Source organism: Lonchura striata, chromosome 2 (genome assembly GCF_050655825.1).
Source record: "Lonchura striata isolate lonStrDom1 chromosome 2, ASM5065582v1, whole genome shotgun sequence".
NCBI lineage: Eukaryota > Metazoa > Chordata > Aves > Passeriformes > Estrildidae > Lonchura > Lonchura striata.
The window spans coordinates 138,526,696-138,548,930 of NC_140704.1; the positions used below are offsets into that span (position 1 = coordinate 138,526,696).

The 22,235-nt window shown below is 36.8% G+C and overlaps 1 protein-coding gene across 16 annotated transcripts in view; it reads left to right on the plus strand.

The window, feature by feature from the left end:
• OXR1 (oxidation resistance 1) overlaps positions 1–18,370 on the plus strand; it is a 259,566-nt gene extending 241,196 nt beyond the window's left edge. For 11 of the 16 annotated variants that reach the window (XM_021546455.4, XM_021546444.4, XM_021546452.4 and 8 more), the window contains 6 exons: positions 5,185–5,265; positions 8,513–8,638; positions 10,761–10,913; positions 14,896–14,991; positions 15,551–15,624; positions 16,351–18,370. In XM_021546455.4, coding sequence (XP_021402130.2) covers positions 5,185–5,265; positions 8,513–8,638; positions 10,761–10,913; positions 14,896–14,991; positions 15,551–15,624; positions 16,351–16,486 — 666 coding nt within the window. In that variant the 3' untranslated portion in view covers positions 16,487–18,370. Of the gene's footprint in view, positions 1–5,184; positions 5,266–5,656; positions 5,722–8,512; positions 8,639–10,760; positions 10,914–14,895; positions 14,992–15,550; positions 15,625–16,330 lie in introns of those variants that run through there. The other 5 variants (XM_021546451.4, XM_085572443.1, XM_021546445.4 and 2 more) reach the window with 4 other exon arrangements.
• Positions 18,371–22,235: the final 3,865 nt, after the last annotated feature.

Below are 22,235 nucleotides of genomic sequence, written 5' to 3' on the forward strand. Positions count from 1 at the left end.
TAAGCATAGTATAATATAGTATAAAATGATATAATAAAGTAATCAACCTTCTACAATCATAAAGTCAATATTAATTATTTCCCAGCTAAAGACCTACAAGGACAGACTGAATAGCACACAAAACAGAAGATTAATAGCTTTGCAGCCACTTGCTTTAAAAATTAATCAAATTAAATTAGTCTTAAGGTTTGGGTTTTTTTCAAATGATACCTTTCAGCTGTTTATCTGGTGCAGTATGACCTATGAATTAATGCATTTTTGTGATGTAATCAATATGTCCCAAACAATTCTATTTGATATGGTGGAGCAGAGTGCTTTTTCAATATTGTCTTCTCTCCAGCAGTCTGATATTTTTGAGAGGAAACTAAATTTGTCTGAAAAATAAAACTAGTGTTTTCTCTTAAAATATTCATAGCAGCATTCAGTTCACATAGGCACCTTCTTATTGGAAGGTATTCCAAAGTAACTTTAAGTGGCCTAATAAAACTACATTGGGGCTTTTTTTTCTTCAATTAAGTATCCTGAAGTATTTTTGAATCTCAAGAATTAATGTTCATGAAGTTTACAATTCAGCCAAGTACACACCTATATATTAAGATTCAGTATTATGTATTAAGATTCAAAGTAAAATTGTTCAGCTTGTGTTCTTTCTTAATACTTGGGGTTTTTTATTTCATATTCTGAGTTGGTAACAAGGTTACAGATAACATACATTTCAGAACCATTTTTGCCGTTAAGCTTTATCTCTTCTTAACTTCCAGAAGCACTGTTCAGCTCTGATAAGACCCTCCCATTCTGGAGGGAGACGGTGAGACAGTTTCGGCTACTTGTTAACTCTCAATGTTTAGCTGTGTTTGTTTTGAGGGCAGCAGTGAAAGCTGCTCCCTGTTAGCAAACAGGCATGGGGGGGGCAGCAGGGGGGGTGGGGGTTGTCACTTGTGGCTTTGTTAAACTGAGGAATCCCTCACTGGTGAAAAAAGCATTTTTTACATCTGCAGGATGATATTATCAGTAGCTGAAGAGGCTGATCAAACATTTAAAAAAATTTAACTGCATTTTCATGTGTGTTGTTGAAGGACAATAAATATTCCCTATTTGGAATTTTGTCTTCAGTTTCATTCACTGCAAGTGGCGAGCATAACTTGTAAAGTGAGGTATTTTTTTGAGATATTTTCAGAAAAACAAAGTTTAGAAACATGAGTTTCTCCAAAAGGAGAATCCTGGGCTTCTTGATTGTTTGAGTCATTATTATGCAAACCCTTGACTTATTGCATTAAATATTAAAACTGTTGGACGATTTACTAAGTGGTTAACTCACATATACATGGTGTGGAGAGGTTAAAAAGGCTATGCCACAAGTTAAAAAGTCATGCCACAAGTCATACAATTCATCCTGTGTTTTTTCACCAATGCTGCCAATTTTAATACAGCAGGTAATATTAGATCTCTAAGGACATATTCCATATCTTTTCAAACTTGGAATTACAGAATCACAGAATAAGCTGAGTTGGAAAAGATCATCCAGTCCTGGCACTGCATAGCACCATCCCCAAAAGTCATACCATGTACCAGTGAGCATTGTCCAAAACTTCTTGAACTCTGTCAGGCTGGTGCTGTGACCACTTTGCTGGGGAGCCTGTTCCAGTGCCCAACCACCTTCTGATATATCCACCTTTTTCCAATATCCAAACTAAACCTCCCCTGACACAGCTTCAGGCCATTCCTTTGGGTCCTGTCACTGCTCACCACAGAGCAGGGATCAGTGCCTGCCCCTTCTCTTCTCCTCATGAGGAAGTTTTAATTGCACTGAGGTCTCCCCTCAGTCTCCTCCTGGCTGAACAGACCGAGTGACCTCAGCTTCTCCTCATAGAGTTTCCCCTCAAGGCCTTTCACCATCTTTGTTGCCCTCCTTTGGGCACTCTCTGACAGTTTTCTATCTGTCTTTTCTTTTGGCACCCAAAACTGCCCCCAGCACTCGAGGTGAGTGCCCCAGAGCAGAGCAGGACAATCCCCTCCTTGCCCAGTGGTGATGCTGGGCCTGATGCACCCCAGGACCCCCAGGTCCCTTTCCATGGCACTGTTCTCCAGCATCTCAATCCCCAGTCTGTATCTACATCCAGAGTTGCTGCATCCCAGGAGTAGAATTCAGCACTGACCCTTGTTGAACTGCATGTGATTGGTGATTGCCCAGTCCTTTGATTTGCAGAGGTCTCTCTGTAGGGCCTCCATCTCTTTGAGGGAGTCAGCAGTTCTTCCCAGTGCTGTATCTTCTGCAGTAGACAGTTTCGGAGCCTTTTTTGCCCTGAAGTACACCAGCAATCCAGGCTATTCACGTTACTTGTTTTGCTCTATTCCAACCAGTGCCCAGATTAACAATAAGAGGTTTTTCTCTTCTCCTACATTCATTTTAAAGCAGAAAAAGGTAGAAGGAGAACAAAGCATCTTTCAGGAACATTTCCTGATCCTCAAAAATTAGCTTTGGTTATCCAGGAAAATGAATGTTGAGATGGCTTAGTAAAGAGAGCATAGTAAGTAAAGCACATAGCAAAGTCATATAGGTAGATCTTAAACTAATTATTTTAATGGAAGAATTTTATTACAAGGAAGTACTTTGTACTGAAAACTGCAGACCAATATGATGAATATGAATTTGCATCTACTTTTTAAATGAAATGTTTTCCTTTCTAGGTATTTCTCATACCATGTGAAAGACTATCTTCTGTGTTTAAGAATCGAAGTAGAATGAGGTAGAAGTAGATTCTGGAATGATAGGAAAATAGCTGATGGGGGAAGGCGTGGGACAGGAGACAGAAGAAAACCCTGGTTTATTTAGCTTGGTGAAGTAGACTAAAAGATTAATAGGACTATAAAGAAGGGACATGAGGAAATCTTGATGGAAGAGCAAATAGCATAAGCAGTATATGAATTAAACAAGGTTATAAGGAAGAATAAACTTCTGATGTTACTACTAACATTTCAAAGCAGTGCTCTTGAGCTGCTGCAGTTGGCAGCAACAAAATGGTGTCTGTTTGCAAGATAAATCTCAATTCCTGAATGAAGTGGAATGTAGTTGCTAGTAAGCTTAGATGTGTGTGACTTTAAGGTTCTGTAGCTAATTTAATCAAGAAGTACATAGTCTTGTCCACTGCAAAGCAAGAATAAAGTATGTTGGCCTAAACCACAGGCATTATATAGAAGGCCAGGTACTGCATCTGAAAAGTTGAAGTATATAATAATTTGAAGCCTAGTTCAGTAATGAGTGGATAAACTTGAGGCAGTCTCACGGTTTCCTCATGGAACATAGTATGAACTGTATACTTAAAATAAGCTCTTGGTTTGAGGTTCTGGGTTCTTTTCCTTTAATTTTCCTGTGGCTAGTTTGACATTCTCTGGCATGTTATTTATGATGTTTGTCATTGCATACCAATGGTCTGCCATTATGCAGGTTTTTGTTCTCAAAACAAATGGAATGTGACAGTGTGCAACAGAGTCAGCATGCCAAGAAGCTATTATATTGTATACACATTAATAGGTATTCATGTTTCTCTCAAGCAAGAAAAATAAGGCATCTCCATGGCATATGAAAAGGTCAGTCTCTGAGTTAAAAAGCTGATAAGCAATTCACAGATGCAAGATGATGACGAGTGTGCATTTGAGAGGTTGAAGGCAAGATGGCAGTGCCCATAAAACCATCTACATTTCCACTATGTGAAAAAACAACTAAATAATGGTGTCAGAGATTTTGAGATTTTTTTTTCCTCAATAATTTCCTTAAGTAATCATATATTTATGGCCTGTTGTAAGTTACCTACAGCGTCACATGTGGTAGGGTGTAGCTTAAAGAAGCAGTAAGGCTAAATGGTCCTCACATTACTGCTTTCAGGGTTATTATATTCATAAGTTGCTGGTGTGAACAGTGTAAATTTGCAATGAAGTGTCATAGCAAATAAAAGGATAAAACTACACTATTACATGTTTGAGTGGAATACTGTTAAAGCTTTACATATAGCTATATGACTCTGAGAATGCACAAACCAATACAATTTACAACAGTATTCGTTATCTGTTTTGAGACAATAGTAAAAAAAAAATTGAAGTAAATTGAGTGCTAGTAATGACAGATTATTCAGTAATAAAGCTGGATGTCACAAGTATTCCTTTTTCCTTGCCTTGCAGTTGCATGGGGTAGAGTGAACCATCGCTGCTCAAGAGCCAGTCATGCATGACTGTGGGCTCTGTACTCAGGACAGTGGCGAGTATCTGGCCAAACTCCTTGTAGTAGGGACAGGTAGATGGGGAGCTGCTGGACTTGTGGTTGTCTTCCTTTGCACTGTGGTAGGCTCTAGAAGTTTTTAATATGCTCTTACTACATGGGACATCCATTTAATCTCTCCACCAGCTGTTTTAAGATGCTTTCATACCAATGATGATTTTGAGTTGTTCTCAAAATCACATTATTTGCTCTAGTTACATCAAAATGACTGTTGTAGTCCTTTAGCCAGCTTGTTGCACCAGAGCAGCATGTTCTAGAGCTTTGTGACTAAAGACTTTCTGGCTGTACACCTCCTGCCAAAGTGGAGATGCCATTTGAAGTGAATGTGTTGGCAGATGAGCAACTCCGGAAGCTTTGGAGGGAAATAGAAAGTCCAGGATAAAGAAATTTTGAGGTTGTATTGGGATGTTATTAAACTGTAGTCTTTATCTTCACTGCCAGACACAAGAGTTAGAGCTTACTGAGAAGCCTGAGATTTGCTTCTAGTCTTCATCTAGGAAAGCAAACCAGGTTCATAAGGTTCTTTAATCTGAGTGTAAAGAATGTTTGAGAGGACCTTGGGCTGAAGAATTTGGGTTAAGGCATGTAACTCAGATTGACTTTTCATTTAGCATCCTGATACCGGAAACTTTATGCAGTCCTATATCAGTTCTTTGTTCATCCTAGATCAGTGAGATATCTGACTGCTAGTGTCCTTAGTGTTTATTTTGTAATCTTGCTGTGTTTACTCATCTGTCTGAAATCACCTACATATGCACTGTCCTTGCAGAAACAAACATCTTTTGGCCCTTCTTGTTTGTTTGTTGTCATTGCGCATTTTCCCTTCATTACTCTCCTCCAGTTTTCTTTCATACTTTTTTACTTTTCTTCAACTGTCAGTGGAATTATTGTCTTCCTGTCTCCATATTCAGGTAGTGTCAGTGGCTGAGTATCACCGCAGGATCGATGCTCTAAATAGCGAAGAACTGCGCACACTCTGCAGACGTCTCCAGGTGCCCTCTTCAGTAGTTTAAACCCCATCTCCAGATACTAAAACATCTTTCTTTGTAGTGTCTTGGATCACGGCAATTCCTGCACTCAGTGGGTTTGTCTTGTCTACAGCACTACAAGGACCCAGCAGAAAATTCCTTTGTTTTGGATGTATTTAATTGTGCAATTCTGTGATGGAATCAGTAATTTTATGATGGAATTACTACTTCCATCTTTTTCACACAGGAATTTTCTGTTAGATTTTGAAAACTTGTTTTCAGTGCTGCTTGACTTGCAGTGTTGTGTTTTAACTTCTACTTTAGACTGGTGTGTTGTGTTAGAAGCTTCCCTAAAAAGAATGCAAAGCAAGTGAAGAATCAAAACCTTGTTGCATGGGTGTTTAATTTTATATAGGAATCTTTCATCGAGAATCTCACAGTACATGGCAAGTATGAAGCTTCACAACTTCTATGAAATAGGTAAGTATTTTTCCCATTATAAAAGGTAACTGAGGCAGTTCAACATGGCAAAGGTCATACACATACACACAAAATGACATCAGTTTGGATTTTTGAAGGTCTGTGGCTGTGGATTGAAACTCATATTTGCATTCTCTTTAGGTGTTCCATAGTTTTTTGAGAATTATATAAAATTGTTAGCTGCTGTGCACATTATACATGCCTTACTGATGGAAAGCATAGCTTAGATTTCCTTGGAAGCATCAAGTATTTTGGTTTTCCCTCGTACTTGGCTGCTGAAAATGTCAATTTTTTTTCTGTGTTTTTTTATTTCTTTGATCTTGGCCTTTTTTATGTATTAATAAGCAAGAATTTTCTTAGCTCTGATATTTCTATTTGTTTAATAATCCAAAATAATTGCTTCAAAATATTATGTAAGTAGTACAATCATATAGATCAATAATGAACATGAACCTTGCCCCCAAAAGCTGCACTGTTTTAGGAAAGTCAAGAATCTTACCCAAAAAAAAAAAAATATTCCCACTTGAGAACAGAACTATCCTGTTTTTGGCAAGTGGTGGTGCTGGAGAATCCCTTTATTAATGTTCTGGAAGTGTGGGAGCTCTTTCCAAATGCATTTTACCTACTATGCCCAAACTCAAGGTTTAGGCTGATGAGAAAAATCTGATGTGATGGGCTGCAGCCTATGAACTCTGCTCTGAGGCCATTTGAGAGTTGTGCTCTCAAACGTGGTGTAGACTGTGTGGCATTTACCAATCATGGAAGCCCCTGGAATCTGACTATAGCTCAGTCTGCTCTGTCCAACTTTGGTGGGAAATAAATCTGCAGATTTCAAAGCTAAAGTGCTTTCTCACAGATTCTTTTGAATAGACATTCTTTGCTTCTACAAAGTTGTGTTCTTCCTAGAAGAAAACTGCTTTACATTAATAATAATAGAAAAGGAAGAAAATCCATCCAAAAAATACCCCAATCCCCAAAAACTCTAAACCAAAAAACTGTTTACCAGACCACTTGAATCCAAATTATTCATGTTTTGCATGGTGGTCTTTAATGACAATTAAAGAATGACAAGGGCAAAAATCTTTCTGCTCTACAGTTGGACAATGCTGAACTTCTCTGGAGCTGAAGCAGTAATGTGATGGATGACAGGCATTTAAAGTGGAAAATACTTGGACTATGAAAGAACATTTTAGAGATAGCACTATGTAAAGCAGATTGTACATGAAGCTATATGGATAATTGCATTTTTTGTTGTGATATGGAAATTAGTGCTTAGTCTACATTGGAAGTTCTTGTTACCTTCCGTTGAAAAAATGAAAGCTTCAGCTTTTTTCTTGCTTGATACTCAGTTTAAGCACACCTTTTCTTGGGTTTGGAATTAATACTGTAATTGAGTTACTGTATGAATATACTTTGATATGTTGACTTTATAAGCCATTTTTAAATAGAGTTTGTGATAGGATCTTTTTTTCATAGTTCTTGAGGGAGATGAAAAGGGTGTCCATATTTTTTTGGCTCAGGTGGCTGTATTTGTTTAAATATTCCTATCTGTATTTCAGAGTTTTCTTTGAATTGTCTTTTTTTTTTTAATTAACTAAGGAAGTTCACAAAAGGTTGGCAAAATTAACTATGGTGATACTGTGAAATATTGCAGTTGTGTCCTGTATGTTTAAAGTATGAGGGATGTGACAAACTGGGTTTGGCAGGTATTTTCTTGAAATTTTTAGGATTCAAGTTTTAATTTGGACAGCCTGGCTTTCAGTGATACTTGGTTAGGCTGAAAAATTTTTCAGATGCATGTAATGTTGTTAAGATTTCTTTTTTCTTTCAACATTTTAGTCTTGCTGCAGTGACTTATCTTACTAACTTCCTCACTTTGTCCTACTCCTCTGTTGGATTTCACTGTTCCTAGAAAGTTCTAAATATCACTGCAGCTGGATTTATAGATGGAAATCTGTTTGGATTGCAGCTATTCTAGTTATCGAGACATGGCACTTTAACCTGGAAGTGCCAGTGAGTGTTGACTGGGGTAAGAAGCTGTTGTGAGCTACATCAGTTGAGGAATTGTGTGGCCTCTGCCATCTCTACTCAGTAGAGTACATATGTAGGTCAGATATTTTAAATTACTGCAGGACCCTGCATAGTGTGTCTTTGCCAGAGCTCAGTGCTCACTAAGCAACTTAAGTATTACTGCTGCTTTCCCACCCCACCATCTCAATTCTTTCTTCTTTGATTCCCATAAGTACTCTGGCAGATCAGCTTATGGAGCAGCACTATTCTTAAGGCTCCATTCAAATGGTCTGCTCAAAATATATGGCAGCAGTCTTTCCAGAGTGTACTGCATTATCTGAAACATTTCCTGAGTACTCTAAGAGAGCACTGATTCAGAAGCTACTGAGAAATGTCTGTGTTGAATTTTTAATTCCTCTCATTTCTGTTTTTTTTTTAAATTACAGTTAGAATACTATGTCAGTATTAAAACGCAAGAACTTTTTAAGGTATCTTGTGAAAAGCATTTGAAGCTTTTCAGCTGTGTATGAGAACTGTTTGTTGTTTTAGCATAAAATGATAATTTTCTCCTGAGTAGGTGTCCATGTAAGTTATTGTTATATAGTTATGTACTAGTTTGCTATCAGAAACAGTGAAAATTTATGTCAGATCAAATCTATTCAATTTTTAAACTTTGGAAGGACTTGCATAATTGATAACTGCATGATTTTAAACCTGTGAAGTTTGACCTTGTCTTCTAATAGGGTGGCATATACTTACTTTCTTGCTATTCTTTTTGTAGATAACAACAAGAGAAGACATCAATTCAAAACAGGCAACAAATATCAAAACAGACCTGGAGCCTGAAGCATTCCGGCCAAATCTTAGTGATCCAAGTGAATTATTACAGCCAGAACAAATTGAAAAGGTTTGCACTTAGTTATATAATTTTTTACTTTTGCACATTAATGTATCACAAATGCTGTGGTTGTAGTGCAAAACGCACCAGTAAGAAGACCTTGTGTGATATTAAATAGAAGAAAATAAACTGTGTATATTGAAAAGATGGCTAAGACCACCTTTGGTTAGATGGCTAACCAACTGTTACCTCAGCACTGCCAAGTCTACCACTAAACTCCCTAAGCACCATGGCTTATGCCTCCTTTAACTATTTCAGCAGGGATGGTAACTCAGCCACTTCCCTGGGTACCCTGTTCCAATGCTTGACAGCCTTTTTGTTGAAGAACTTTTGCCTAAGATCCAATCCAGACCTCCAGTGGTTCAACTTGAGGACATTTTCTCTTGTCCTGCTTTGGGAAAAAAGACTGACTGTTACAACCTACTTTGAGGTAGTTGTAGAGAGTGATGAGGTCCCTCTGAGCCTCCTTTTCCCCAGGCTTAACAATCCCAGCTCCCTCAGTCCTCTCCAGACCCTCCACCAGCTTCACTGCCCTTCTTTGGACACATGCCAGCATTTCAATGTTTGTATTTTAGTGAGGGACCCAGAACAGCAAACAGTTCTCAAGGTGTAGCCTCACCAGTGCTCAGTACAGGAGGAGAAGTCATGATTCCATTCTTGGCTGCCTGGGCACCCACTATCTCATGTGCAGTTGTCTGTCAAGCAGCACCCTTAGGTCCTTTTCATCTTTCCAGCTGCTCTTCTCCCAGCCTGTAATGCTGCATTTTGTGACACAAGTGCAGGACCTGGCAATTAGCGTTATTGAACCTCATACTGTTTGGCCATGGCCCATCAGTCCAGTCTGTCCAGATCCCTCTATGGAGCCTACATACCCTCCAGCAGATTGGCATTTTAGCCCAGCTTGCTGTAATCTGCAAACAGACTGAGGATGCACTTCATCCTCTCATCCAGTTCATTTGTAAAGACATTAAACAGGACTGGCCCAGTACTGAGCCCTGGGGAGCAGAAGTGACTGGATTTAACTCCATTTATCACCACTTTCTGGGCCTGATCATCCAGCCAGTTTTTTACCCAGCAAACAGCGTACCTGTCCATGCTATGAGCAGCCAGTTTCTCTAGGAGAGTGCTGTGGGAAATGGTGTCAAAGAATTTACTGAAGGCCAGATGGACAATATTCACAGCCTCATCCACCAAGCAGGTCACCTTGTCATAAAGGAAAATCACATTTGCCAAGTAGAACCTGCCTCTCATGAACCCACCCTGGCTGGTTTTCCTGCTCATGCTGTGTGGTGGCACTCGAGGTGACCTGTTTTGTGACCTTCCCAGGCACTGAGGTCAGACTGACTGGGCTGTACTTCCTGGGGTCCTTCCTATAGGCCATCTTGTAAACGGGCACACATTTGCTAACCAGGACGTCCCCAGTTTCCGTGGAATACTGGTAAACAGTGGGAAGTGGCTCAGTGAGCATATCTGCCAGTTTCCTGGGGTGGATCCCATTTTGCACCATAGACAAGTGTGTGTCTTAAGTGTTGAACAGAGCACTATTCATAGCTAGAATACTGGGTTTTTTTAAATCCTAACTTTGAATACACCATGTATTCAGACAGACTCTTGTCTGTCTTTGCCTTATTTCCATTCTTTCTTGAAAACATCAGTGAAAATATGGCAGTTCTTGCTCCAGTCCAAAGTGATTTAATTTCAAATGTGTTAATTGAAATTTTGGATTAAATGGCACAAGAACAGGGCAAGAAGCAGCATTTACCCTTCAGCTTGTCACCTGCTGACTTGAATGGTCTACTTACTCAATACTAAGATGTTGGTGGGACATGTAACATTGTTATACAAGAATAATTATATAGATGAACTTTTTAGAGACCTTAAACACATGTTCTTTAGTTGATAAATCATTCTTCTGCAGGTCACTAGTAGAGGTAGGAAAAGAAGCCTGCTTGAGTGAGCAAAAGTAGAAAATATACATGTGAAACTTCAAATTTAGTTCTTAGGTTCTAAGGCCACGTAAAAATGGTTGAGCAGAACATAATCTGCTTTCATTTATATTTCATTTATAAGTAATACATTCTTAAACATAAAACATATATTAAATAAAGGGTTGTAATTTTCTTGTTAATAGCTCACAAAGTCTCTTCCACCACGGACTATTGGCTATCCATGGACTCTTGTCTACAGTACTGCAAAGCATGGCATGAGCTTGAAGACCTTGTATCGGACAATGACGGGATTAGACACACCTGTGCTGTTGGTTATCAAAGACAGTGATGGACAGGTAGGAAAATACTTGTGTGGCAGTAGGGGACCCATCAAGAAAAATGTTTGGGGGATTATAAAGGAATAGCTCATGTTTCAGTCCATCATGGGAGATAAAATTCTGTGTATGAAGCAAGTTAAAATTTTGTGTATCAAGCAGATTTTCTCCTTAGAAATGTGTTTTACTCTTAAGCAGTCCTCCAACATACTACGTGTCTAGGAAATACGTTAATGATATGTTAACTATTGTAATGCAAGAGGATGGTAATGGCCAATTAATCAGTTTAATTTTAATTTTTTTTAATGCACTTAAGACATGAGAAATACAGTCTCTTAAAACTTTCTGATGCTGGAAGGGCTTGTTGAGTTGGAATGCTGTTAGCTGAGGCTAGTTCTTGGTATAGTCTGTGGCTGCAGCTAACATCCTTCAAGAGCTGTACTACCTTTGTTGCATTATTAACTTGTTCTTTGAGTCTCCGTAGTTGTGCTCTGTTTTTCTTTGACTGGGTTATGAATTTCAGGAAGTGGCTCACATCTCACCATTTGAATAGCAAACATCCTCTCTTGAATAATCTAGTAACAGGTGAACACTGCAGGCAGTATGAAACTTCTTGATTCTTTTGCTGCAACTTCTGTGTTTGCTTGTGGAAGCATGTTACTGCTGTCATGAAGAATTGACAGAACTGCTATAAAATCTGTAGCTTACACTTGACTTGCCTCTCCCAGTTTGGTAAACAAAAGTTTTTATTTTCAGGAAGCATGGTCTCATTCAGGGGGATGGAAAACAGTAAACGAAGGTTATATTTTCTTATTCAAGTCACAACCTGATTTATTCATTGTTTCCTTCCCCAGGGTCCATTAAAAAGAAAAATCTCTTCTATCTCTCTGCTTGTAGTGGACTCTTTCCCAAAAGATCTTTAAAAATATTTTCTTCATTTACCTTTTAATCTTGAAGACAAAAACAATTGAATAGACCTGAGATGTTTCAGCAAACTTATCAGTCTCATAAGTGTACTTTGGTGACTTCTATAATTCACTTATTAGCTTCTCATAAGTTAATAGGATATACCTCCTTCCTAGTGCCTGGTCTGTCCCAGAAAAAAATGTCCTTTTTCTGGTGGGGCTGTCTTGTCACCACTATGTAGTATTGTCTGTTGCTGAAGGAATTAATGTTACTTTCTGTGTACGAGCATCTTGGCTTGAATGTTCAAAAAGTGTCATGGTTGCCCTGTTAAAACATGGCAACATAGATACATCATATTTTATTCATTTTTTTAAATGAAAAAAGCCTTGCTGATTCTCAGTTTACAGCCTTATACCTAGGAATATATATGAAAGCATGCCTTGGAATTCTAGATCAAGTAGTCACTGAACTACACATGAGAGTGGGGGAAATCCATGTCTATTCAGTGAGCAGCAGCATATGCAGAAGGAGTGGTTCAGATGAATTTTACATGCTCAGTCCTTCACCATTTTAGTGGGAGTGGTGTTTTCAGTAGCTCTGTCTCATGTTATTAAAGAAAAATGTCTGCTTTTGACAACAGAAAATTAATTTGAGCTATTTTTCTGTTCAAAACATATGGAAATTAAGCACAGAGTCTTTCTCCTGTTCATGCGAGAATCTACAATCATGAAACATAAGATAATGGTAACTAACTGCTGTTTTATAATTAATCTGGGTAATTAATTTTATTTGTGAAGCTATTGATTTTTTTGAAAAAGGTTAATTTATTTTTTATGTCTTGTATCTTCCTGGCAGATTGCCCTTTAAAACTGCTTTCCATGGCTGAAAAAAACTCTAAGTACTTTATAGGAGAATGTGTCCAGCAATAGTTCACTAGCAGTATGCTAAGTACTGTATATGCCCTCCAAAATGTATTTTAAGAGACCAGGTGGTTATTCATACCTTACACTGCAAGATCTAAGATTCTAGTTCAGAGAAGATGCTAAATGAGATTCATCCATTTTGAAAAATGATAGAATTATGAGCAGATAGTTTCTTGATATATGCTGAGCATACCTGCTCAGTCCTCTCTGGTATAAGTTGATCTGCTCCCTTTGTATCTTCCATGTTTATGAAGGATACTAGAATTGTCATATCCTAGGTTGAGGCACTTTTCTTTTAAAAAAGACTGAATTTCTTTCTTGAGCTGCTTCCCTGGATTCCCCAGGTATGTTTCTTTGTTGTCCATGTTTATGAAGACTGCTTTTTTAATGTTTTGATAATAGGTTGAGTAAGGAGCAAGTGTAAATTGTAACTCTTCATAATGTTCCATTAAAGGCTTCTAAGCTTCACATTACTGAATTTTTTATTCAAAAACCTTTTCCAATCTTGCTTTCTTTTTCAGATCAGTTAATTTTATTTAAATAGCTGTTAACAACTGTACTTTTACACAATTAAAGTTTGTAAAAGTTGAGCAATGTCTAGTTGGAATTTGGAATCTAAAGACACCTAAATTGCCTGCTCCAGTCAATTCTAGGTGGTTCTTTAATAAAGGTGTTCATGAAGTCTAAACCTGTGTCATTACAATTGTTATGGATTGTCTGTCTGCTGGTATGTGCTTCTGCTAGTGAACCCTGACAGCCATTTAAAAATAAATTGGTATCTGATTCTTGAACATTAGTCACTAAATAAGTGGTGGTCTAGAAACAAGATTAGTGCAGTTAACCACTTCAAGGACTGTCTAGTTTTATAAAAAGTCATTCTTCAGATTGTATGCACTGCAGAAGTGTGAAGCATGGAACCTAGGACATGGGAATTCTAATTATCCACCCTAACAACTAGCCACAAAAATTGGCTATCATGGAAAAATTCTAGGTACATCACTTCTCAATAACTAGAGTAACTGTTGGGAAGCAAATTGCAGTTTTTCTGTAAAGACTTATTCTTTTATTGTTGCCTAGAGCAAAGACGTGATCTTTCAAGAGTCAGCTTGAAGCATATAAAACATAGAGAGATTGTCACATCCTGATTCCTGAGGGTACTCTAAGCTCAAAACTGAGTCAATCTAATAGCTTCAGAATCAGTCCTCCATTGAGTTGGGAAGTATGTGGTAGACTGTCTGAGATTCCTAATAACTAAATGTATTCCATAATTAGAAATAAAGCTTCAAAGTTTCATAAGTAAAGCATGTAAGGTCTTCTACATGGTTAGAATGGACTAGTTTTGTGTTTTACTGGATATACAGATAACATCTTTGAGAGGATCCAAGACAAACACTGGAATAAATGTTGTGTGTAAAGTTTACACCTGTGTAGAGGCTCAACTGAGATAGTTTAGGTTTGACAAAACTCTGTTTGATATTTTAACTGAAGGTTAATTCCTCAGTTGTTAATGAAATCTTACATTTACTTCTATCTTTTTTACTTATATTTATTTACTAGATGTGATATCAGCCCTAAGGATATTTATCTGAAGTAAGGCATGTCAGAGCTACCTGAATGTAGCTTAGCTTCCAGAACTGCTGCAGTTATTCAAAGAATGATTTGAGCCCTTAAAAGAAGTTAGGATACAGAGACTCAAATAGTTTGAGGACTAAGAAATAATTGCAAGAGTTTCCATTGCTGGAAAATATGCATGTAGTTATTTAAATATGAAATATTATGTATTTTACCAGCATATTTTGTAATATTTATTGATGAAACTAAATTTGAATTCGGTATGGATTTTTATGCTAAAAAATGCTCTATTTAAGTTCACTTATCTGCATACACTAAGTACAGTCTAAGGTCACAAACTGTTTGACAGAGAAAAGTTAACAGCCAGTTTTTCTGAAGTCTAGTCAGATGCTTGAAATAACAAAAAGTGTCCTGCTCATAGAGTTTACATTTGCAAAGGCCATATTTCAGTGCACTCAGAACCATGGTACATTGAAATTCATAGAGTGAATTCCAAATTGACATTTTTTACAACCTGATTTATCAGTTACTCTCACTAGAGATTTTTGGATTCTGTAGTGTTTCTCTGATGTATTTCTTGCTCTGATGTTTTTTTGCTACAGGTTTTTGGTGCACTAGCATCTGAACCATTTAAAGTGAGCGATGGCTTTTATGGCACTGGGGAGACCTTTATGTTCACCTTTTCTCCAGATTTTGAGGTAAGTAGTAATGACTTCATATGCTTTTGCTCCCTTCTCCACCACCACCCCAAGTACATGATCTTAAAATCCTTAAGGAATAAATGTAACTGTAAACATGAAAAATATTGCAAGATGGCCCAAAAAAAGTCATTGCACTAGTTTTTTTGTGGAATCTTTAAGTACACAGTGAATTGGTAGTGTTTGCATGCTGAAGAACACATTCAAACTGAGTCTCTTTAATTGTACTGAAGATTTTTCTATTGTTTAAATTCACAAACTACAGACTTTTTAGGAGCATATCATCTAATCTAAGCATATTTCCTTGATATTTTTCACTGTGTAGGAGTTTTGATGCTCAAAAACAACCTGGTTTGGAATGGTCTTACTTTAATTAGCGTTAAATGTCAGAGAATTTTTGTCTGCAGCTGTTTCCTGAATTTTCTGTGTCAAGTTCATTAAACTGGCCTCTACCCACCCATAGTCTGTCTTTACTGATAGTTGGCTTCCCTTCTGCAAAAGTGAAAAGCCCAGATATTTTTACTTGCTAATCTGTTTTGTTGGTTTTTTTTTTCCTTAGGTTTTTAAATGGACAGGAGACAACATGTTCTTCATTAAAGGAGACATGGACTCGCTTGCTTTTGGTGGAGGAGGGTAAGTCACAGTTAGAATCTGTTAAAAATATTTGTCTGGACACCTTTGAAAAGAAAAATTGGAATTTACTTCAGTTTGGTAGATCAGGACTCAACAGTTACCAGCCAAGAAACTTTAGCATGTCTGGTGTTTAGCTTCCAATGCTGACAAAACTTAAACAGGAGATTTTTCTTCCCCATAGTGCGGCATAAAGTTTCAGCCCTGCAAAGTTATGCTTGACTTGCATGTGTGTCTTCCTGTATTCAGAATGGACACAAGATATGATTGTGGAAGAATGGAAATGTGAAAATTACATGTAACTAGAAGAGGCCTGAATTGAAACTGAACCACCCCAAAACATGCCAGGGTCTCCAGAAATCATACAGTGTCATGTCCTGGTTTTTTCCTGCCCATGCAGGGTGCATATGCTTCTGGACTGTTTTCCTTATTTGTTACTAGCATTCTCTTCAGGTATAAAAGTGCTGTTATGTCATCTCTTTAATAAAAATGGAAGAGGCTGAAAACCAAGGAATTATAGTTAGCTTATTTCAGAATATCTGCAAAAGGGATATGTGCAAATTAATAATAAATAGTAAAAAAAATCCCTTTAGCATAAATTTATTAATAACCATTAAGTACTTGTGTTAAAAACTGATCCTTTAATTCCTTCTCATTTCTAAATTTTGAATGCACAATACATTGATGTATTTAATGCTTATTCTCTCAGTCTTTGGCATTGTCTTGCAGAGGAGAGTTTGCTCTTTGGCTTGATGGTGATCTCTACCATGGAAGAAGTCATTCATGTAAAACATTTGGGAATCACACACTTTCTAAGCGAGAAGACTTCACTATTCAAGACATAGAAATATGGGCTTTTGAATAAGTATTTCACTCTTTCTACAGGTTATTGTCCCAAACCTGACAGGAATCAGTGCAGCTTAAAAATCCCTAGGAGCAATATAATGTATTTTACTTACCTGTTTTGGTTTTTTTTCCTAATATTTCAGTGTGGCCATTAGTTATTGTTTTTAAATAGCAGATGTTTTTTCATGCTCTTGCATCTGTAATATACTGTCATACTTTTTCTAAGCTATAGACTCTTTTACAAAATATTGATCTTGTGGACTAAAAATTAACATTAGTTACTTTGAGCCTTGTGGCCTGTGAAATTTTCTTATCCATATTACAGTTGCCTCCCAGGTTTCCCACACACACCTTTCCTGCAATCCTGCTAGGGGGCTGCTTCATTGAATATAGCTTATTATTTTTGTATTCAAATTATGTCTATGAATGAAGTTGCCCTCTATGAGCCTCTAAGAAAGCTGCGTGTGGGTATTTGGCAGCAGCACTGCAGAGATTTTTCTAGACCAATTATGGATTATTCAAGTGGTGCCACAAATGGATGAGAAGCTGAGCATTCCTTCCTAACACATCCCAGTACACACGTGGTGAAGTTAGAAGAGATCCAAAGTCAACAGTGCCACTTGTCTTGTTTCTTGTTCATGTGTAGAAAAAAGTCAGTTAATATGTGTTGTAGCTGCATGCTGATTGTATTTAAAGAGTGTTTTGCACATGCTGTTAATGATCTGCAGGTTTGGGACAAATACTGATAATATTGAGCTAAGTGGCAAAGACTTACAAAATAGCAAGTGAATGTAAGAATATGATAGTTCCAAAAATTAAAAGACTAAAGCAAGAAAAACTCAGTGAACAATTTGTAGCTATAGTAGGGCATTAAAAGTACAGACACAGATGCATCTTTCTTCAACATAAAGTGTCAGATATATACTGTTATACTGTTGTAGCCGTGTAGCACATCAGCTCCAAGAATATAGCTTATTCCTGTCCAAAGAAAAAAAAAAACTTGTGATGTTTTTGAGTGGGTCTATGTTGTAAATTTACAATTAGCACCAGCTCTGATTAAAATGACATCATGTATCATAGGTAGACAATATTGTAATTCAGTAGACTTGTGGAATATGCAAACTTACTGTCATGTGACCTCAACAAATAAATGACAGGCTAGAATACAGTTCCAGTAGCTCTTGTCCACTTTTGTAGAAAACTTGATAAGCCATTGTGGCAATAACAGCTCAACAAAACTGTTTGTTTCAAAGCTTTTATTCTATGTTCTGCAAAAAAAAAGAAAAAAAAAAAAAACAAAATAATTGCTGTTAAGTGTGACAGTGACTGACTTTGTGCTGAAATTTCAGCTATTTCAGACAAACATTGTATATTATCTTGTAAATTAATGTTTAAAGTAGTTTTGTTATTATAGAAAAGTGTTGATTGACGGGTTGCTTATAGCACTTTAAATTATTCTAGAAATGGAATAAAAGCCAAATGGGTTGGCTTACGTAGATGTAGTTGTATATTTCAAAATATTTACATTTCTGGAAAGTTAAAAAAAAAAACTTATTTAAAGACAGCTTACTGCTATGGTAAAAAGAAAGGGCAGATATTTCATTTATAATATGCTAATGCTCAATATTAATAGAAAAACAGGGCTTTGTTTCCTGTCTCTATGTATATCTCTATTCTTATTAGAACTTAGTACAATGTGTAGAGTAAATGTTTACAAAATAAGGAACTGTAAATAAATTGAAATGGCTTTTCTCCCCTTTGGTCTTCCACAGCAGTATTATTGTCTTTGTGGAGTTACAATTGATGATTACAACAAAAAAAAAAAAAATCCTGTAATGGATTTCAAGTACTATAAGCTCACAGTGATGTATAGCAAATAAATCTAAATATATGTAAAAATAAACTTGAGTTGGTGTTTATTTAGAATGTTTATATAGAAGCACAAATGCAGTTTTTTTGCTGTTCATTTAACAACTGAATGTACAGAATGCATTTTCTCATGTTTTTTGGCATTTCTGGGTCTTTTTGAAGCCCTATGGGAAGCAATGGGAGTGAAATACATTGTCTGCAACCATTTTGAAGAAGGACATGGAAAAAGGAGAGTCTCAGATCATCCTTACTGACAAAACCATTAATTCAACTGCATAGTCTCTATCCTAAGCTCATATTGCAAATAAAGCGTATTTTAGGTTTATAGAGGGTGGTGTGAAGAATTCTATAAATAATTATACTTTCAATAATTAAATAAAAGCACACAAAAATCTTCAGTAGTTGAATGTTGCCAAGTATTGGACCAATCTTCGAAAAGCAAATAGGAAGCAAAAAAGCAGAAATCAATGCTTACTAGTGTAAGCAGTACATTAGCAATCATCCTTGTAAAATTCTAAATTAGTTAAGAAATAGAAGGACATTTGATTTAAAGCATAAGTGACTGTGGTAATGCTTGGTGAAGCAACTGACTGTCTAAGGGAGATGTAGAAAGTGGTGCATGTCTGTTTAGGCAAGACCATTAATTTTATTAGAGGTGTTGTTCATTTCTGTATGACAGGCATAAAAGCCTTGATGTCCCTTCTGTCTTTAGTTCATTATACTTTTTCTGCAGTAGAATTCCTTTCCATCTTTCCTGGAATGGCTTGTTTCTGTGATTGTAAAGCATTGGGGTTTGGCATGTGCTGAAGGCTTGTGAGACCCATTATCCAGAGTTGGCTCCCAGCAGACTGTGTCTCAGCATGCAGTTCTTATATGGATTCACTGAATAATTTGGGGTTTTATTTGGGTACCTGGGATCCAAATGTGGGATTCTTAATGTACCATCTTTTGGCTCTAAATCCTGTCTGTTAGTGCCTGATTTTGTGTAATCTGCAAAAAGGTCATAATTTATGACATACGGCTTGTGCTTGCATCTTCCTGCTCACCTGTTTATAGTGCATTAGTTATTTTTGTTGTACAGAAAATAAAATGTCCGCATAAAATTTGCTCTTGGAAGATTAATAAGAACATTGACTATTCCTTCAACTTCAATTAAAAAAATCTTGTATTCTTCATTCAGTATTTGAATCTTAAACACTGATATGTTCTCCCTTCATAAAAGAACAGATGTCATCAGGGTATTTTACTGTTGTCATTGCAGTTTGGAGCTTAATTAAGGGGACAAAACTCCTGTTTCTCCTCTTAAAGAGTAGGTGCTACTGCAATGATAGAGAACTACACTATGCTTCTGGAGCAGAGAGAGGGATTGTCCAGCTGAGGGACTGGCGTACACTTGGTGTAGTATGTGCAAGCCAGTCCTGCTGCCTGTCTCACTGCAGAAATGCCAGTGCCAACTCTGCTTTCTGCTGTCCTGCTTACCTTACAAACTTTGTAATTGTAGTTTGTTTTCTCTTGTGATAATTACACTGCTAGTAGTACAGGTGCTGTTGAATGCTGAGGTGTCAGCATTGTCTTTAGTTGAGGAGTTGGGGCAGTGTGATGTGTACATAGCAGCTGTGACATGGCTGTGGGAGGAGGGCCGGCCAGTTCTGTTCTGTGATGACTGAACATTTCATCATTAACAGTGTGCTCTTCACTACAGCTTGTTTTATTTCAATAGCCTTCCCCTGTTTTAAAAATGAACTATATTACTGAATCTTGATTGTACATTTGTACAGAAGGAATTATTACAGAACATTTGTAAGGAAGGAATTATTGCTTTGGAGGAGGGAGCTGATTTCCACTGGGTGGGGTACATGTCCAATGAATCTTCCACTCACTTCAAGCCACTGCAGCAACTGTGGCGAGACTTGGAAAAATACAAAGGTGTAAAAGTCAAATTTATTTCTTCTGATACAAGTTCCATGCTGCCAATTAAACTTGATAGCTGTATTAGAATGTGAAATATATATATGTAAGTTCCTACAGAAGAAGATGGAATTTTTTCACTATCAAGGATGTGCAAAAACAACACTAGCTTCATACAGCAGAGTGCAGGACTTTTACTCTGTTTCAAGTAAAACATTTTGGGAGTGAATACAGTATTTAAGAAAATAATGTGCGACTATAAGCTACCATGAGAGTAGCTGGGAATTGCTTATTGTATCAAAGATTAAGGGTTTTATTTTCAAAGCAAGTCAGAACTATGAAAGCAGGTCCTAAAAATCTACAGAGACTGCTTTAATCAAGCAGGTTTGGACCTTTATCATATCTCTGCTTAGAATATTTAAATTTGGCAGAGGTTTTACTCATTTCGCAGTAATATTGCACAACATAGGAGAGGTACGGTGGGTAATTCAGGCATTAAGTAATTTCTTACTTCATGTAAGAAATGCTATAAAGGATATAACCTACATTAAATGCTTCCATACACCATAATTTATATCAGTATTTAATATTTGTTTTTGACAAAAATGGTAAATTATTTTCAGAAATTAGAAGGCTTTGCATGGTACTGCCTACTTAAAGCTAAATAGTGTGGAGTAGTATGAGCAAAAACACTAGTTATGTCATGTGGGTTTTTCATCCAATTGGAAATAAAATAGTTTCAAGGGAAGTATAGGAAAAAGTTGGGGGGTTGGTTAATTTTGCATAGATTTTAATACTGGGATGACTTGAGTAGGAGGCTTAAGCTACCTGCAGTGAGCTACCAGTTGGTGAGTTTGGTGATACATTAGTTATTACATCGTTACAGCTGCTGTATTTTCCTGTGGTAAGATGAGAATTCTCATGAGCAGAAACATGTAATTCACTTAACACTTACATGCCTTTAGTGTGTATTCTTCATACAGGGGTTTTATATAGGGTCTGTTGCCATGTACTCTGAAATCTTTTTCTGGTGCTTTGGACAGAGAAACCTTCACAGGAAATATTTTAACAGCCTATGAAAAGGAGAATATATGTGTACTTATATTTTGAAGCAACTTACTGATATTTTACTTCACTAAGTATGCTCACATATGTTTTCTAGTGTGTGGGAGAATGGTCATTATATAAGATGTCAAAAATAAGTTAAGAATATGCAGGTAAAAATTATGACATGTAAAATATGCATTTTGTATGTTGAGTAGTGTAAGAGATCTCAAGAAAATATTAAATAAGTTCCACTGATTCCACCTTACAATTTTTACTTCTGTAGAGTCACATAACTATGCCTAAAATATTAATGATTTACATAGCTTTAGAGTAGTAGATGTAGTAGTCAGTTCTTGTATCATTAATTTATAAAATACTTGGTTTATTTGTACATTAAAGCTTCAGACTGGAGTGTCTGTACTCATAATAAGACAGCAATATTTGTTTCATCAGAGACAAGATGTTAATACACCTCTACTTCTGTAAGAAGATATTTGCTCTTTCAGTTTGAAAGAATATTAAGGGGGGGGAAAAACACTTCTTTTTCTTTACTTGCCCAGGCATCTGCTCTGAAACAAATGCTTTTCATATGAAGCACACACATTTTACCAGGACAGCTACTTTTACAGTAGTAGAAAAACGGATCGCTCTTATCCAGTAAGTAGCAGAGACCTTACAGAGATCTCATATTTCTGAACAATATAATTTTAAGTCCTAAAAGTATTAGTTCATTAGCGCTTAGTGCTCTTCAGCATCACCTGGACATTAATTTAGTGACATTGGAATGGCAAATCCTGTAAAATAAGTATTTCTATGTGATGTGGAGCAACATTTTCCTCAAAGTTATGAATGCCGTTTCTCTCTTTTTTCACAGAGGTACATTTCAATGGCAGATGATGATGTTAGTCACTTTTTTGCCGTATACAAAAGAACAAGTACCTGGC